Source organism: Crocuta crocuta, unplaced genomic scaffold (assembly GCF_008692635.1).
Source record: "Crocuta crocuta isolate KB4526 unplaced genomic scaffold, BGI_CrCroc_1.0 scaffold35, whole genome shotgun sequence".
Lineage (NCBI taxonomy): Eukaryota > Metazoa > Chordata > Mammalia > Carnivora > Hyaenidae > Crocuta > Crocuta crocuta.
Window position 1 is genome coordinate 3,523,752 of NW_027530625.1, and position 19,164 is coordinate 3,542,915.

Sequence of the window (19,164 nt, forward strand, 5' to 3'; positions counted from 1 at the left end):
TCATTTTAATGTGCTTTAAGGGAGGGGGGAAAAAAAGGAAGAAAGATTTTTCTCATCAAACATATGAAATAAAATAGTTCAGAAGCCCTGACTTGAGCTCTCCCTGGGCGTGGGCTCTGAGTGCGGTTGTCCTGAAAGAAGCTGAAAACCACATCTCCGTCACCCTCAGGCCACGGGGTGTGGGCCGGGAAGAACCCCCAAACCTCCAGAAGGTGGTTGAAAAGAATCGGGATTCAATGTATGTTAATGCACATTGTTATTCTTTAACATTAAAATTCTACCAAAGTAGTAATAATTACTGTTAATATCTTTCAGTTGGAAACTTACAGTAAAGGAGCAATAGTAGAAACAGTATTTAAAGGAGAGTGGCTGCGTGATAAGAATGCAAATAAGTGTTATTAGCCTAATGATTTTGCCGTCGCCATGGTTGTGCAGCAGTAGTGTTGTGAATATGTCATCCGGCACCCGTGAATTTGGAAAGTGTGTCAAAACACAACTTCAATTAGTTTGCTCTAATTACGGCTCTGGAGAGTTTATAACTACATCACTCCTCATTAAAAGAGATTTTCTTCTATGGATTAATGTAATATACAAAGGAAAGTTTCAAAGTTCCCGACGCCGTTTGCTCCCACTCAGAGCAGGGCTGACGGATCCCGGGTCTGCTGCTGCCCCAGGGCCTGGCCGAGGCAGGGGGCCGGGCCGGCGGCCACGGCCAGAGGGGAGCCCGGCTGGCTCTGCGTGGGGCGGCTCATCCCTCCGTCTGGATAATCGGCCTCCTGCTAGAAAGGCCACGGCAAATAGAGTCTTGACGATTTCCACAAGAGGGTAAATGAACCCATCTCAGGCCTTTAAGAGAAAACTGCTGATCGGGAACTCGGAGGACGTCCCTCGTCCACGGCACCTGTGGTGTCTAGAAGCGGAAGGAGCTCAGGACCTCCCGTGGCCACGCGCGGTGTGTGAGGTTGGCCCTTGGTCCTGTCCTGGGGGCCTTGGGAGACTTACTTTGGGTCCTGCAGAACCACAGGGCATCTGTGAAATGTCAAAAGGCTTGTCATAGAGTGAAAGAGCTCTAAAGAAAGGATAGCTCTTGTCTAAACTGATAGGCCGTTACAGATGCTACTGTCGGACTGTTGCCATTTTGAAAGAAGGAAAGTCCACATTTTCTTAGGCTGTTACTGACTCCCCTGCCCTTGAACACCCGCAGTGCCCACCTCTACAAGGCTCCCCTGTACAGGGTCAGGATGGCGACACTGGGCCTCCAGTCCGCTGGACGAGGCCGTTTCCTTGAGCTCTGCTGCCCCTCATGGCACCCCATTCTCCCAAGCAGCTGACCACAGCATCCTTATGACTCCCAGGGTAGGGAGCCCAATGATACATTTTGAATCCAAGAGGTAAATTTGAGAATGCTTGTTGAGTGCCCCCAGTTTGGGTTGCACTCCCCTGCCCTCACTCCCTAATTTACATACACAATCCTGGATATCCAAAAAACGGCTTTGAATACATTTGTACATTTTTTTTTTCCTTACCTCGAAGTATTCTCTTTGTCTTATTTCTGGTGAGTACAAAGGGGGGTGTGCAATGAGTGACTTGGCCTTCTTTACACCACTCACAAGCAGCATTACCTGGAGTGCATCATATTGCTACTCTGAGCCTCCGTGTCCTCTTCTGTGAAGTGGGGATAAGAATATCTCCCTTGGAGATTCTTCTGGGGACTAAATAGGGGACACGTGAAAGTGCCCCACCAGGCACACAGCGGGCACTCATGCATGTGGCCTCCTGTCTTTGTCCAGGGTTTCTTTCCAAGTCCGATCTGAGCCTGAGCACTTCATTCCCTGAGACCTCTCTGTTGCCACCACTCGGCTCCTTTCTGCTCCAGCTGTAGCTTCAATCAGGCCCCCTTCTCCGGCCCGGTCCTCACGGAGCCAGACTGTGGGCGCAGGGGCCCCGCAGAGCTGGGGTGGGGATCGCTGTGCTCACAGGTGAGCAGCTGGTGAGGGGTTAAGATAGTAATTGTGTAAGTCTTCCAGGCTTTCTCCCAGTTCTGCGATAATTTGATGAAGAACTTCACCCTAATTAAATATTCAAATTAGGAATAAGTGTCAATATGGCTTCCCATTGCCTGGAATGATGATTAATTGTATTCAAAACTCTAGTGGCCCACTGTAATCTAAACTGAACCGTTGTTCCTGATTATTTCTGCACCACACTTGCCATGTTTTTGTTTTAAGATTTAAACTAGTAATTGATTTGCCATATGCTGTCGAGCTGCACATACTTTAAAGCTGCACGTTGAGGAACTTGGGGAGTTTGGAATTGCGATTTCCCTAGTCTTCCAGTGGCCGTTTTCCTGTCCAATGCAGAGTGATTGGGTTGGGAGGAGGCAGTATCTGTGTTGCCCATGAGGAAAACTCATTATATAGTCAAGTCGGTAGGCTCAAGTTGTATTGATCACGGCAAATGGGTTGCTCGAATGGAAAATGAATAAATTCATCCATTTAATTTGTGCTTTGCGTGATCTCAGCAAAACAACACATTCCAGTGGAGAAAAGGATCCGGTCAGATCCCAGCTCAGCCAGATTCTTTAGCTCTTTGACCTTGGACAAGTCCCTGAGCCTCTCTGAACCTCCTTTCCCCTGGTCAGTAGAATCCTACTTACCTTGCTGGGTTAGGCCAATTAGGGATGAGTGTGACTCGTGAAGGATAGTTGAGGGGCTCAGTAAGTGGTAACTGTCCTACTAATAGATGATGACAGGAACAGAGCCTTCATGTCGTGCCTCCCCTCCCCCACCCCCTGACCATGGGAGTCTGAGACCATCTCCCACTTCTCTGACTCCAGGGGCCTCCATTGCTCTCTCTTACTTGCGACCTCTCCTAGCTCATTGTCTTGACTCTTGATTTACTGTTTCACTGCTTGGGCCTTTTCTCCCTCAACCCCCAACTCATGGTTTGACCTCTTAGCAGGCAGGACCACAGCTTCCACGACCCTGCCCTGGACCCTTCCTAGGGTTTAGCAGAGCGCCTGGTACATTACACGCTCAACAGCGTTTGTTGTTTCCTTTCGTTGTATGCCATTGCTTTAAAATTAAAACCTAGAACCTTATTTGTATACCTTCTATTTAGAGCTTTTTACTTTGTAGTATAGGCAATTTATGTGTTTCAATTTACTTACAGATAGATTCCTAAAGAGGAAAGATAGAAGTCTCATTTGGCTCTTTTCCAGTTTTTTTTCCCTTTTTTTTTTTTAAACTTCATTCTTTTAGCACAGTTGTAAGTTCACTCTAAAATTAAGGGGAAGGTACAGAGATGTTTTATATATCCCCTGTCCTCACATATGCATAGCCTTCCTGTTATCAACATTACTCACCAGAGTGGTACTTTAAAAAAAAAAAAAAGAAACCAGGGATGAAACTACATTGACACATTGTAATCCCCCCCAAGTGTGTAGTTTGGGTTCACTCTTGGTGTTGGACGTTCTGTAGGTTTGGACAAATGTACAATGACATATGCCCATCATTATAAAATCATACAGAGTATTTTCACTGCTTTAAAAATCCTGTGTTCTACCCATTCACCTCTCCCCCAACCCCTGCCAACCACTCATCTTTTTTATTATCTCCACAGTTTTGTCTTTTCCAGAATATCCTAGAATTAGAATCCAATAGCAGGTAGCCTTCTGAGTGAAAGTGAAAGATTGGCGTCTTTCACTTAGTAATATGCATTTATCATTTGGGTTTTCAAACGATTTCTGTACCAGACCTGTACTTGGCATATAGTAGGAGCTCAGTTAAAAACTGTTGGACTGAGTCAGTCACAACATATGATGATGGCAACCTTGGGTGCCTGTCAATACCAGAGTCCGTCTGCCCTTGGACGGCATCAATTCATTGGGTATATTTGGAATTAAGTTTCAAGTCTGAGCATAGAAAGTTAGTGAGATCATGGAGATCATTGTAGAGGAACTAGGGCTTTTAGGTTTTACAAAACCTCACTTGACTTTGCTGGTGGCCATGACAAAACAGAACCAAAAATGTCTCATCAGCCCATAAAAATGGTAGTCAAGTTTACATATGGTAATTTCTTTCTCAGGTTGGTTCCAAAATCAACGAGAAAAGAAAAAAATCCCCAGACTGAAAATTATTTTAGAGCCTAGAGTCCTTAAAGTAGCTGACTTTCAGTTTTAGTAGAATGAAATTGCGGGCAAAAAAAAAAATTGCAGCATTATCTCACGTTGTCTCTGGGTCTTCACAGATCTATATCCTAACTCAGAACTCAGTGTGGAATCATTAGGGCCCTGGAGCTGGAATCCTCTCTCTCAAGTCTTTGAGGATGCTGGTGCTGGTCAGGCCTTCCAGCTGAAAATGATTCATTTTAATTACCATCCAGGGCGATCTGATACCTGAGCATATGGTCCTTAAGAAATAAGCTTGCCCAAACTGTCAGCGAGTGTGGGCAATGGTCAGGGACCTCATTCTGACACCGTTGACCAGCCCTGGAGAGCGGACGCTCTAGAAGGTGCTTATTAAAATGCCAGCAGGTGCAGCGAGGGCCCCCTTTCCTGTGACTCCCTCACCCTGCTTGTGCCAGGTGTTTTATAAGAGCCTTTTTCTTCATTAAATGGCATTCATTAAGCACGTCCTTACACCTGGCACAGAAGCTGTGTGTCACAGATGACTTCTTCCCAATGGTGTTTTGCAGGAATAAAGTGGAATTTCATTTAGCCATTTGCTGTGTTCCTTCTCCCCCTGACCACCTCCACTCAATTATTGTGGCTTTTGCATATTACATTCCTCCTCCCCGCTCCCCATGGTGTTACTTTCTTTTGCACGTTACCTCTGGTCCTCGTCCACCAGCAGACAGGGTAGCTGGAAAACAAGATGTTCCTTTAGCACCGAGTGCTGTGCCGTTTGCTTTCATATACGTTTGCTCTGCTGACACTCCAGCAACTTCTCCTGGCCTCTGCCGTCTTCTTACTGATGAAAATAAAAACAACTTCCCATTGGAAAAAAATTACCACCTAAACATATTATGAAGGGGGAGGGGAATCCACACTCTCAGCTCAGACCTCCGTGGTGCACACTGCGATCCCAGCCCTGCCACCAGCCAGGGCCACCTCTGCTGTGACCCGGTGTGTCCGTCCAGGCCCCTTTGGTTCTTGGGTGTGTACTGTGGGTATGTGTACCCACAGAAATAAGCGTTTGTATTGTTATTTCCTACTCAGGCTTTGTTTTGTTTCATTTTGACTAAGCAGCCGGGTCTTTAAGATTTGGCTATGGTGATAGAAAAACGTCTGGTCGCCCCTACTTATCCTGTCCTAGTTCAGTCTTACAATGAACATTTTCCCCAATTCACTGCTCTTAACAAACACGGCCGCAAGGACCTATCCGCGCCTCTCCTGCAGCTGAGTTCAGGGTCCCGGCACCACGTGGCCAGCACCCTCCCCCACTTCCACCCAGAAAACCTGTAAACATCGTTTTATATCTGCAAAGTATTCTGACTCAGAGACTTTACAATGTTCTATAAATTATGTGATGTTTATAACCTAATGTTCTGGTGTTTTGAGTAGAGCGTCGTGACTCCAAGCTGAATTTTGTGATTTTTTTTTCCCCCCATTAGGGTTCAAATCCAAGCTGTGTCTCTCCCCACCCCACCCCCCGCAGGCAAGCTGCTGAGCCTCTCCGAGGCCATCTGTCAAATAGGGACGATCTCCAGGCCCAGTGGTAGGATCCGGGTGGGGGTTACATGTGCACGTGAAGGGTAAGCCCTGAGAAAACGTCAGCTAATGTTATTTGCCCGTTTTTATCTTCAGTAAGTCCTTTCCCACACTCCCAGTTACTTCCTCAGGCTACATTTCTAGAGGGGGGGAAAAAAAAAAGGTCCTTTGGTCCTGCTTTCTTCCCCATTCTTTTTTTTTTTTTTTTTTTTACAAATAGTTTATTGTCAAGTTGGTTTCCATATAACACCCGGTGCTCATCCAGCCGCAGAGGGACATGGACACACAGTCACCCAGCTTCTCAGAGCCAGGCTGCACCTTGACAGGCTCTGCCAGCAGCAAGAGTGGTTTTTTAAAAGTCAGTCTGAGCCAGGTCACCAAACTGGGGCCAGCACGGACATTCCTGCCACAGCTGACCGGTGGCCGCGCTGGCATCTCTTTCCCATTCTTAACTCTGAATTTCAAATCCTTTGGAGCCTGTTTGAATGCACTTCTTTCAGAGAATGGGACGTGAATGGTCATATTTTGTCAGCGTCTTCACTTACAAAAGACAACTTGAGGGAATAAGGATATTTCTGAAATGCAGCTCTGTGTTCCTTCAAAACTTGCGTGGCTCCTTTGTCTTCAGGCAGGTAGTATGATAGAGGAAAAGCCTGAAGTCACTGTCAGTATCTGCCAGGATTCATCCAGTGGTGGGTCTCTTCATTGCCATTTCTGGAGTACCGTCAGCCCAGTTGGCTTCTTTCTTTAGGTGTTTGTGTTTTTGTTTTCTTTTTTAGATCAGGGAAGTATTTTCAGGTTCACTAAAGTATACTGGATATAGGATAAACGGCACCTACTTAAAGTAGAATTTGATGAGCTTTGACCTAGGATCCCATCACCAAAATCAGCGTCCTGGATGTACCTACCACCCCCAAAACCTCCTTACCCTCCTCTAGTATGCCCTCCCCCCTCAGGCAACCATGGATCTGCTTTCTATCCCTATGGCTTAGTTTGCATTTTCTAGAACTTTACATAATATAGTACAATGATATCACACGTACTTTTTACCTTGTTTTACTTCGCATAATTAATTTGAGATTTACCCACCTTGGGTGTATCAACAGTTTCTTTTTTATTGTTGAGTAGTATCCATTGCATGGATATACTATGATATATTAAATCACTAGACGTTTGGCTTGTTTTTAGTTTTTACTATTACAGATAAAGCTGTTTAGTACATTGGTGTACAAATCTTTTTTTTAACGTTTATTTATTTTGAGAGAGAGCACACGCACACAAGCAGGGGAGGGGGAGAGAGGGGAGAGAGAGAATCCCAAGCAGGCTCCACAGTGTCCACACACAGCCCGATGTAGGGCTCAAACTAAAGAGCTGTGAGACCACAACCTGAGCCACAGTCAGGAGTCCGACACTTAACTAACTGAGCCACCCAGGCTCCCCCGGTGTGCAATTTTTTTGTACGGACTTAGCCTTTCATTTCTCTTGGGTAAAAATCAAGAAGTATAATGGCTGGCTTGTATGATGGGATATGTTTAACCTCTAAGAAACTTCAAACTGTTTCCTGCAGTGTTGTACCATTTTACTTTCCCACCAACAATGCGTAAGCATTTCAGTTGCTCCCCAGCCCTGCCAACACATGGATATTTTTGGCCTATTTAATTTTTGCCATTCTAGAAGATGTGTGGTACTGTTGCACTGCGGCCTCCTCAGTCTGCACTTCCCTAAAGATCAGCCATGTTGAACACCTTTTCATGTGTGGGTTTACCATTTGCACATTTTCTCTAGTGAAGTGTCTGTTCAGATCTTTTGGCCACTTTAATTGGATTGTTTGTCTTCTAGTAAGTTGTAAGAGTTTGGTATAAATGCTAGCTATAAATTGGATATGTGTTGTGCAGATATCTTCTTTAGGTCTGTGGCTTGTCTTTTCATTTTTGTAACAAACCTTTTAAAGAATAAGAGTTTTGGGGAGCCTAGGTGGCTCGGTCCCACCCTTGATTTTGACTCTGGTCCTGCTTTCTGGATTCATGAGTTCAAGCCCGGCATCAGGCTCTGTGCTGACCACAGGGAACCTGCTTGGGATTCTCTCTCTCCCTCTCACTCTGCACCTGTCTCCCAATAAATAAGTAAACATTAAAGAGAGAAAGTTTTAAATGCTGAAGTTTGTTGATTTTTTTTCTTGTTTGGTTGTGCTTTTCTGTGTCTTACTTAAAAGAAATTTTTGCCAAACCTAAGGTCCTTTGTTTTCTCCTAGAAGAGGCCATGCTATGCCTACGAAATCAAGGTGCATTTAAATAAAATAGTATCAAATCCTAGGACTTATAGACTTAATAATTTGCCCCTTCTCTTTCCTTTCTTCTAAGAATAGTTCTGTGAATCTCAGGTCACTTTATCAATGGTGTGAGGTAAGCATCAAGATTCATTTATTTACATGTGGCTATCTAGTTCTGACACCATTTGTTGAAAAGATTACCCTTTCTTCATTGAATTTTCCGGGCACCTTTGCTGAAAATCCATTGATCATATACGTGGGTCTATTTCTGGAGTCTCCATTCTGTTGCATCAATCTGTATGTCTATCTTTATGCTCTAATACCACACCGTATTGATTATTGTAGCTTTACCATAAGTCTTGAAATTAGGGAGTCTGTAAATCAGGATTTATTTAACCATGAGTCTTTATTGATTTTGCTTGGAATGTTGGAAGCCCTATGGATTTCTAGATTTGGTTGAGTATTTTTTTCTTTTAACTAGGTAAGCTTTAAGCTCTTTTTTTTCTCCTGGTTGTTACTCTTGATTATTATGATTTCTTTCTAACATCAAGAATGTTTAGGTTGGTTTTCTCTGTTTATCATCGTTTTCCTCATCATCTGTGTATTCTTTCTGTCTCTGCATTCTGGAAAATTTGGGGCAGATTTCCACAACATTACTGATTTAGTTTTTTTAATTTTATTTCTGTATTCCTAATGCAGGCAACTTTATATCCTACAGTAAATTCCTTTTTAAAGCTAATTTCTTATCTTGTTGTGTGACCCTTGTTACAGACCTAGATGTAAGGATGTGTATTTCTAGACCGGGTGTTAACCAAAAGGCAGGATGTGTGACTTATCCCTGCCTCTCACTTACATGCTCATTACTTGGGAGATAATCTCCTAAATCTTCGTTACCTTTCTCTGTTCTCATTAGTTTTTGTAGAGTCTCAGTGAGAGGGGGCTGGCCAGAGCCATCAGTGGCCCTAAAGTCCTGGTTTTTCTAGGGCAGATCCCCTTTCATCCCCTGATTTCATTCTTTTCTACTGTCGATTCTTTGTCCCAGTGCAAATGAATAAACAAATGTTATTCCCGGTATTTTGGAGATCATGCTGCTTCCATCCAGAGCAGGCTGCCTCTTCTGCCGGGTTTGTCCCCCAAACATAAGTTTATATTCTCTAAGAGTTTGGTTACTGCCATTCAGAAAAGGGATTCACAGGCTCATCGGGGAGCTGCGAGGTATCTCTCATGTGAGGGGTGCCATGGTCATCCAGTTACTATAGCCAGACACCTGACTCCTCTTTACTGGCTGGCCATCTTNCCCACCACACTGAGGCTGTTAAATCAAGATGCATTTAATCAGAGTGTATCAAACCCTAGGCCTTCTGGACTTCATAATTTTGTCCCTTCCTTTCCTCTTCTCTAGAATAGTTACTGTGAATCCCTTGGGTCATTTCATATTTTTATTCCTGTTCTGCTCTCTTTTCCTTTCTGTATGTGTGTATGGAGCAAGTAAGTCTTGTCCTTCTGTCTTTTTTTCCACTTGTGAATGTTTTTTCAACTTTTGCCACAAGCACCTTTTTCTTTAGTGAAGAATACCAACCCCAAGCCTTTGTTCTTTTTCTTCTTACTCGTAACCACCCCCCTGCCCACCCTGCACCAGCTTCAGACCTTGGGCTTCTGCAGAGTTCCAACATGTTGTCCTTCAGCAGTGGTTTTCAAGCTTTTTGGTCTAAGGCTTTTACAGTTTTAAAAATTGCAGATTCCAAAGAGCTTTTGTTTACGTAGCTTATGTTTATCTATAATTACCTTACTGGAAATTGAGAAAAATGTGCAACACAAGAATATGCAAGGAGACATCAGAGCTATGACCTCAGACATCCCGCAGCTTCTGAAAAATTCTTTCTCCTTGTAAGAGGAGAGCGGAAAAAAAAAGGGATGTCTTGGCATTTTTAGGAAAATAGTTATGACCCTCACGAACTCCCTGAGAGTGTCCAGAAGTCCCTGGAGCGCACCCTGTAATCTACCCCCGCCGAAGGGGGGTCTAATACAGCTCTCAGCCCCTGAGAAACAGAATGGGAGTCGTAATTTCACACCACAAAGTTTGTTTTGCGAATGTGCGGGAACATGTGTGCACCTGTGCGAGTCTCAGGGGTGAGAGATAAAAGTGACGTCTGTCTCCAACTTGAAGCCTGCCTCTGCCTCACCAGCCACCCTCCTCCATGCCGCCCTCTGACAGTCTGAGAGGACAGCAGGCCTCACGGCCGCCTGGGCAGAGCCATCTTCATTATATGTGGCCACTGGGTCCAGAAGATTAATGGTAACATTTTAAAAATTCACACAGACCTGGAATCAGCACTAGAAAATACAGATTTAAATTAACAAGGAAAAAGCAGAATCCCATCAAAGGAAATAAATCGTGCTGGCAACAATTGTCACATAATAAAATGTATTCTATAACTGAGGGGCTTTTATATGGAGCTGTCTGCAGCTTAGTGGCCATGTTAATTGAATAAGGTGCCTACAACTGACTTGGGGGGAAAAAAATGAAATTTCCCTCAGCATCTATTTAGCCAGAGCCCTTGTCAGCAGCATGCGTGATGCTGACCTATTTGTTACGGAAGCGCCAGCCCCTCCTGCAGAGAGAGGTGATCACTCAGCAGGGTGTGCCTGTCTCCTCCGGGCTGTTCCCTGGCTAGGGAATGAGGAGGAACGCCTGATAAAGCTCCCCTGGAATTTAGGGGCTCTTCTAGTTGGAATTCTCCAGTTTCCAAACAGATTTTGGAATAATAAGCCATCACTTGAGTCAGGTGTCAGAGATTGCTGACCTCTGATGGTCACCCCTTTGCCTGTGGTCCAAGGCCTACTAGGGATGGTACTAGAAGGTCTTCATCTCCAGGTGTCCCCTTAGGCACAGAGGGTTTCCTGAGCCTTTGGGTCTACTTCTTGGCCTGCTAGTGATCTTTATGAACACTCGTAAAATGTAAAACACATTGCTCTGCTTACGGAGTAATCAATGACTTTGGGACCCCTTGAAGTGACTTCAGGGAACTTGGTGTCCATAGGGGCATGGTCTTACACTTCTCAGTTTTGTTGGATGCCATGGGGTACCTACTCCTCCTTACAGCCCCTTCCAAAGAGCACCCAGTGTCCACGGTCTGCCGAAGCACCTGGCTGCTTCCTCCCTTCCTCTGCCAGCAACCCCCAGCATCATGAACAGTGCATTCCCTTAATCTCCTTAGACGATCAGGTTATGGGAAAGAGGCCAAGGTGTTGAGTTAACCAATCACAACTTCAACTGTGAAAATTAGGCCTTTGTATCTCTTCCCACCAGATGCTCGAGTAACAGGCTTGGGCTCTGGCTATTAGTCTTCTAAAATGTTTTAAATGACTGTGAACTATCTTGTCAGACAGTTGTACCGTGATTTTTTTTTTTAACCAGTCCCCTATTATTTGATATTTGATTCCAGTTTTTGCATTTTAAGCAAGGCCATGATGAATGTATTCATGTAAAAAAAAAAAATTCATGGATCAGAAATGGTTGCATTTTCCAGACACTTAACCAACTCTGTCCTGGGGATGAGAAAGAGACAAGTAGGAAGTTTTCAAAGTTTCTCCCAATTGTCTCTAAGGACTGGCCAGAATCCGATTCACCCATTCATTCAGGCAGTAGGTAATCTTACAGGGCTCTCCTATTTTTAAGTGCCCACTGTGTGCAGAGCACCGTTCTAGGCACTGGGGCTTTGGTGGAAAGAGAAAGTGTAGTGGAGATTATGTTCTGATGACTTGCAAACATCGGACAGGAGGAGGGAGGGTCTGCGGAGAGGAAAGTGGGGTGTCGTAAGAACGAAAGGCTGGAGGAGAGGTGCCCCCGCAGGCATCTAGGGGGTGGCTTGCCTGAGGGAGAAGCCAGCTTTGGAGAGCTGGGAGGAAGAGTGTTTAAGGCAGAGGGAACAGCAAGTACAGAGGCCCTGAGGCAACCCTGAGGAATGCGAGTTTGGGTTGCTGGTGAGGTTGGAGGATGTGAGTGCAGGGACCATGAACAAGAGGAGTTCAGGGGGGAGGGGATGGGCTGGAGCTAGCCGGACGTCCCAGCCGTGGGGCAGTGGGATTTCATTGTCCCAGGATGCCAGTGGACTCTGTAAGATTCCTGGGCCAAGGCCCGAGTGAGCAGGACTCTAAAACAGTGGGAAGAACGGGAAGAATCAGAATGGGATCTATATGTGAAATTATCACCGACACGAACTGTGTGCTCTGCCTCGTAGCAAGGTGTGCATGAGCAGGCAACACACCCTCACTGAAGGGCACCCAGCACCTGGGGCGGTGCTGGGGTTTGAATCCACGCCAGGGCTACTCTGCCACCACTGCTCTGCTGCCCCGGGTATGTGGTTGGGGTGTGGGTTGTCCCACACTGTTGTTGTTCCCTTTGTGAGGTTGTATCAGAGGGACTGTGTGCTGCCACGTCCTCAACCTAGTAAGAAAGAGGCAGAAACGTTGAGTCCTTGATGTCATCGTTTTCTAGAAGGGCCTCAGGATAGAAGTGCAGTCGTCAGTCTGTATACCCCGTAGTCAAGACGATGCATCAGGGCGACTTTCAGGTGATAGTGATAACGTCCAGAGGATACATGAACTAACCTTTTCATTAATTCCCCACTTTCTGTTTGTCAGCTTTGCCTCAAAAGCCCCAGTCCCCTGTTCTATTGGATGGAGTTAACTATTCTTATCTGAAAAGGTTGCTGGGAGGATTAGGCGGGGGGTGTATGTAAAGAAACCCAGCCCAGTGCCTGGTGTGGGGTCCCCCCCACCCCACCCCGGGGACCTAGAATCTCCTTTTGCTCTGAGACTCTGCTGATGGCAAAGCTTCCCTGGTTCCTGCCGTCTGTCATTTTCAGGCTAATCTGACACCGCAGTGCCCCTGGGCCACTTCTCCTTCAGCAGGTGACTTTTTCTTCCTCTTTAACTGCAGGTTATCTGTCCCCTCAGCCCCAACTGTCCATCCTCATTAAGGGAGGCCTTGCTGAGCCTTTTCAGCCTCCTGTGCCCGCGTCCCCTCCTTCCCGTGTCCAAACAACAGAAGCGAAAAGCCGCTACTTGCAGCGTAGGGAACTCTTCTCCCTAAAGCGGTCTCTGGTCGGTGGCCTCTCTGCCTGCCCTCTGAGTGCTGCATCCTACCCACTCTTGCAGCCACTATAGCTCGAGTTCTGGGTAACTTCATTTCAATTCAACACATCCTGTGGAGCAATTACTCTGTAAAAGACACAGCTGGGTCTGCAACTTGAATGCTCTTTTAATTTCACATGTACTATGAAACCATACATGGTCTACAGTAGATCAGAAACTTTTTCTCTATCCTCCCCTTGCCCACCTCCCCTAGATTCCCAGCCGCCACCACCGATTTCTTCTTCCATCATATCTGTTTTCCTCCAAGCACAGAGGAGTGGGATGCATGGCATAATAGAGGCCGCTTGAGTCTGATTGGCAAACACACATGCACAGAAACAATAATAGATGCTATAACCATTTACATCAAAAAGATCCAAAGGTTTTAATGGAGTAGGTTGAGCACTTGATGTGGCCAGCATATGTTCAACAGCTGTGTACCTTAGGTCCAAAATCGTCCTAGAAAATGGGGTACAAAATTGATGAGCTTTGGCCCTGCTTTTGAGTTCACAGTCATGTTAGGAAGGCAGGTTCGTATCATATGCCTCAAGTATATTGTGAGAACTAGAAAGAGGGGGGAACTGCAGGCACCCAGTGAGCCCAGAACAAGCCCAGGGAAGGTTCTGCTGAAGAAGACGTGCTTTTCTAGGTGGGGTCTTGAGGGATGAATAGGAGTTTGTTCAGTAGGTAAGGAAGAAATGGAGATTCTAGCAAGGGGAGCAGCGTGGATAGAGTCAGACTAAAGCATGAAAAAAACATGGCACATTCAGAGATTTGCAGGACTTGCCCTCTTCCCGGTAGAGGGAGAAGTGAGTGACAAGATTCCGAGTAGGGAAGGGCAGCGGGAGTGTGAGGGCAGCTGGAGTCAGGGTATGGATGTGGATTAGGGAAAGTGTGCAGAATGGAGAGTGCCCTAAACCAGAACCCTTACAAACGGCAACTTTTTAAAAGTCAGAGAAGGAGCCAGAAAGGAAGAGAGGCTGGCCAACAGAGGGAGGGCCACAGAGCCTCTCAGCCGGGCACAGTCTGATGCCCCAGAGAAGCAGGAAAGTTCAAACCAGGGAGTTGGATGGGGCAGCTAAGGAACCAGGCGCCTGATTTCTCTAGCATGTCCTGTGTGTGTAAGTCGTCTTGTGTTTCCCCCAAACCCTTCACTCAAAGGGCTGTCGCAGGACGCTCTGGCAGGAATTGCTAAGGGTCTATACACAGTAAGTGCTGAATAATTGCAGTTTCACGATCATCTCCATTGTAATTTACTGCTTCGTTCCCGTCTACCGTGGCATCTCGGCGTTATTTCCTCACTTTCCCACAGGCGGGCAGTCTTTTAAAATTGCAAATTGGATCTTGTCACATCTCTGCTTCAAAATCCTCCCGGATAAAGTCCAAGTTCATGCAGGGCCCTGCTGTGCTGTGGCCCCGTAGCCCTCTTCGTCCTGGCCCCGTACCCTCTCCCAGCCTTTGGGCTCAGGCCACTCCAGCCTCCTGCCACTTAGGAGGCTAGTGCCCCCCTCCTCCCTGTCCATGCTCCACCCTCCCCGCACACGGCACTTCCTGCTTACGGTGTGCGGCCACATTGTAAGCAAGCGTTCCCGTAACTTGGTGGGCATTTTCATGACCCGTCCCTGCTGCAGGGTGACCTCGGCCCACACAGGGGCCCTCCCTGTCCCGCACCCTGTCCCTGCTGCAGGGTGACCTCAGCCCACAGGGCCCCTCCCTGTCCCGCACCCCACCCCCACCCCAGACCCCATCTGTGTTCTCTCGCCCCAGACCCTCGGCCCGTCTTTAACCACTCAACGGCTGGGCTGGCTCCTGGTTGGCATCTTTGCCACCATCCTGGTCTGCCTGCGTCCTGAAGTTGCACTAACCCCGACCTCCTCCACGAGCCTTCCTTGAATGCCCCCAGGCCCTGGGGTAGCCACCGCACGGCACAGATGTGGGAAGTCCTTAGGTTGGTTGCATGTATCTTTTGAAAGTGCTTTCAAGGCTCCGAAATCTTAAGGAATGGCTGCCCCACAGCGTCGTCCTTCCCTGGCTCCTGGAAATCCCCTCGCTGGCACGGCAGGTGTGACCCCAGCGCCTACCTCGGCCAGCACGCGGATGTGCCCCCGGGACTGGCGCACCAGCGCCCGGCCTCGGAAGGGCCCCACGCTCGGCACAGTGCTCTGCTGTCAACATCTTGAAATCTCCAGTATTGGACCCGGGGTCTCCCGTCCCGCACCAGGCCCTGCCCTTGCCTCACAGGGCGGGCGCGAGGAGCCAAGAGTGAGTGTGTGAGATCTGCACACCCCAAGGCCTGGCGCACGGCGAGCACCCTCTGCAGGGTCACCTGTCATCATTTCCGCTCTGCTCAACCACAGCCACAGTCAATAATTCATTCTTCTGTTTGCTCAGCTTCATTGACTAAGTGCTGTGGTCAGAGGCGCCGATCAACTGTGCAAAACCCTTCCGCAGCTGCTCCTCGTCTCCGGGTCCCAGACCTGGCCAGCCTTCAGAGTCCCTGCTGGAGCCTGTTAAAAATAGACTGCTGGCCGCACCCCAGGCCCGCTGAACCCGACTCCCCAGGGGCGTGACTGTGACTCTATATTGTTAGCAAGCTCCTGGGTGGCTCTAATGCCTTCATTTGCGCTGTGACGGGCAGAACAGAGTTAGGAACCTTCATCCTGGGGGATAGAAACCTTGCAGTAAGGCCTTCAGTGCCCTTTCCACGTCCAGCCTGCCTTTTCCAGCCCTGTTTTGACATGTTCCCTGACCCCGCACCAGCATTGGCTTCCCCTGATTCCCTAGGGAGGCCCTTGTACTGCTGTGAGACCCATGTCCTCCTCTGAGCAGGTGTCACTAGAACCCTATCCCCTTTATTGGAACTCTCATGCTCCCTCAGCACCTGGGCGCATGTCCTGCCGCACGGTGGCCTCTTTCTGCACCTCGAGCCCCTCTAGCCTAGACGTTCCTTCAGGGAGCTCCCCTCTGCATCCTTAGTTAGCGGCAGTAACAAGCAGACAGTCAGAGTCACTACACACACGTCAGGGTCTCCCTGTGCTGCTGCCTGCTGGTTCCCCTGCAGTGCTGAGTGCAGCCGGAGCTCAGCAAAGCCCTCCCCCAGCTTGGTTCAGCCAGGCTGTTCCATAGCATAGGTGTTTGTCTCCATGCTTCACCCCGCGGCCCGCAAACTAAACGTCTTCACAGCCTTTGGTGCTGGTCTTGTAGCCAAGAGGCTCCTGCTCCCTCCTGGCTCTGTGGGAACAGCCCTTGCCTAGAGAACCTTCCCTCCTAGGAGCCTGTATGTACAACAGTCCTGCCTAGAGATCGCGCATTTGTTGTGTGAAAAAGGCAACACGTACAACGTAAAGCTTTCTTTACGTAATAAACGTTCCCTTCCTCGGTCTTTCCCCTTTTGGAAATGACTGAGTGTGGCCAAAACTCAAGCTCCTGAGCTATTTCAAGCCACACACACCCCCAATCCAGGAAGAGGCTTTATTGTTTTGTTTTGTTTTTTTTCCCCACCCAGACCTGTTGGGTTTGAAATATATTTCCTATCATTTTCATCTTTTTTTGCATTTGCTAAAGGCAGCTGATGACCACACTGAATGGATTATTTACTTTGATGGAATACTCGCTTCTGCTCTGTGTGCACTGTGAGCTTTAATGGCCAACACCTGCACCATAAGACCCTGTTGGGTCAATCAAAGGTGCTTTCCTAAGCACCTACTGTGTGCTTCTGCCAGAGGGGGGAACACACAGACATAGCCATTCAGAAGAGCATGCCATTCTGATTCTCAGTGGTGGTGAGTTTTCCTGGACTCACATGGTAATAATAATACACAACACCTTCACTCACAAAGTGATTCCTGCGTGGTTATCTTCAGCGTCCCAGTGGGACAGGTATGAAAGCCATTGGATGGATAATGGGCCAAGATGGCAGAGCAAACCGGGACCCCTGTCCAGAGCCTGAGTGTTCTGCTCCTATTTGTATATCTTGCCCAGCGGGCAGAGGTCAGGACTAAGTTGCCCACTTCGTTCAAGCACGACAGTGGGACATGCCATGAGGCTTGGGAAACCCTTTTCTCCACTTGGATGTGCTTCTAGGAATTAGAAAAAAAGGATGGCCGCTGATGTCTGGAAACTTCTGAATTCCTTGGGGGAATTCGAGCTGTTGGGGGGGCCTGCTTACCAGGGCGCCCCCTGCTCCTGCTCTGTGCTGCTGCGGGCCGTCGGTGGGGTGGGGGCTTTCTGGGCCTTGGGGAGTGCTCTGCGCACCCTGTAACCTCCTTTCTCCTCTGTCTCTTTCTTAGGCACATCTCTCTAACGCTCCCTGCTACCTTCCGAGGCAGGAACAGCACTCGAGCGGACTATGAGTACCAGCACTCCAATCTGTATGCCATATCAGGTACGTGGGGCCTCTGTCTCTGGCCAGCCACTGCGTCTGTGTCCCGGGCACCACCTCCCTCTTCATGTCTCCTGGCTTCGTATGGCATCTGTCTTCCCTCTCTCTTTCACCCTGCAAGGGGCCTGCTCCCTGCGGAGATGAGCCCTTTCCTTCCTTTGTGGCACCTCAGCACTTAGAGAAGGGCCAGATACTTGGCGTGTTTTGAAACTAATGATGAAAAACAACGTGTGGATTTCACAGGCTTGAAGGGAGGCTTCCAGAGAATAGTCCCTGCATTGTTCACGTGCCTGAGCCAGGGCAGATTTCCCCTTGGGGTCCGGGAGCAGCACAGAGCCGAGGCCCAGGCTGCTCCCCAGCCCGCATCCCGGTTTATCCTCCCCTCTCATTTCCCAAAGCCAGGTCTGTGGCCAGAAGGGACACTGGTGGTCTCCTCTATCAACCACCATCGTGGGGGTCTGTGATTTCTGAGCCCGGCCTTGGAAATGATGGTGCTACCTTGGCAGGAACCTCAGCAGCGCGAGTCTCCCTTTTCACCTTCACCTGGGAGAGGAACACTTAAAACCCTTATTACAGAGTGGAGATTCATTAGGTGCCTGGCAGCACAGGTGACTCGCTAAGAGCCGCGGAACCCTGCAGGCTCACCTCCGATTATCCTCGGCCTCCAGTCAGGGGCGTTAGTACCTAGTGGGGGAAGTGGCAAATCGGTGCCACTTACCAGCGCACGCCCTTAATGGTGAGTGACATTTTGAACACGGGAACATGGCATTCATTCATGTACCATAATGAATCCGTTATTTAAAAAGTAATCTTTTTTCTAAAAATCGCAACTTGGGGTTACTAAATAGATGAAATAGAACAATGGTGTAATTCATGTCAGTATCAGTTTCTCTTGTTATGATCACTCCCTAATAGGTTTGGAAGTAGAAGCAAAAGCCAGTTGTTCCATTTCTGGGTGGGGAAAGGGAAGACCCAGGATGTTCTTAGAGCCCCGGTGGCCCCAAAGGGTGGAGGGAGCACACTGTCTCAGAAAAGCACCTCCAGAGAGAATTTCTTCTGTGCTGTGGCTATTTCAGCAAAGTCGACAAGGAGCATAACAAGTGTGGAAAGATGACCTATTTGTAGAAAAGCTGAATATTTCCCCAGATGCTTCGTGGCATCGTGGTGCAGAACAGGTCTGTGAAATCCAGCAGGGCGGCCCCGTTCTGAATGCACATGAGGAAAGCTCCATCAAAGCAGATGACTTTTTCCCTCCAGCTTGCAGATCTTTTTCCAGCCGTGGTGTTCAGCTCCCCCCGCCCCCTCACCTTACCTGGATTCTCTGATGGCTTTCCCAGCTGTTGGCATTTCTACAGAAAAGGGCCCACAGAGTGAAATCTCCTCTGGTTTGGCAGGAATGTTCTGTCTGCCTCTGGACCACTGCTTCCTCGCCCCGCGGCTTTGATGAGGTGTTGTTAGTTTAGCAATACCGAGGTAACAGCCTCGAGACACAGGGGAAGCCGTTCAGAAACTTCCTGTTACATTTATGTAAGTGGCAGTCAGTTGGGTTTTATCTTCCAAGCATCCGCCGTCGAGGCTGCAGCTCGGCAGCGGGCAGCCCCGGTCCCCTCGGCAGTGGCAGGCACCAAATCGCCGCCACCCGGCTCCAGGATGCCTCTGTTGCAGTGC

At 48.1% G+C, this 19,164-nt stretch overlaps 1 protein-coding gene across 4 annotated transcripts in view; it reads left to right on the forward strand.

Annotated features, from left to right (window-relative positions):
• Positions 1-19,164, forward strand: part of MVB12B (multivesicular body subunit 12B) — a 274,057-nt gene that overhangs the window by 174,546 nt on the left and 80,347 nt on the right. For all 4 annotated transcript variants that reach the window (XM_077768243.1, XM_077768246.1, XM_077768244.1 and 1 more), the window contains one exon: positions 17,405-17,499. In XM_077768243.1, the coding sequence (XP_077624369.1) occupies positions 17,405-17,499 (95 nt within the window). The remainder of the gene's footprint in view (positions 1-17,404; positions 17,500-19,164) is intronic.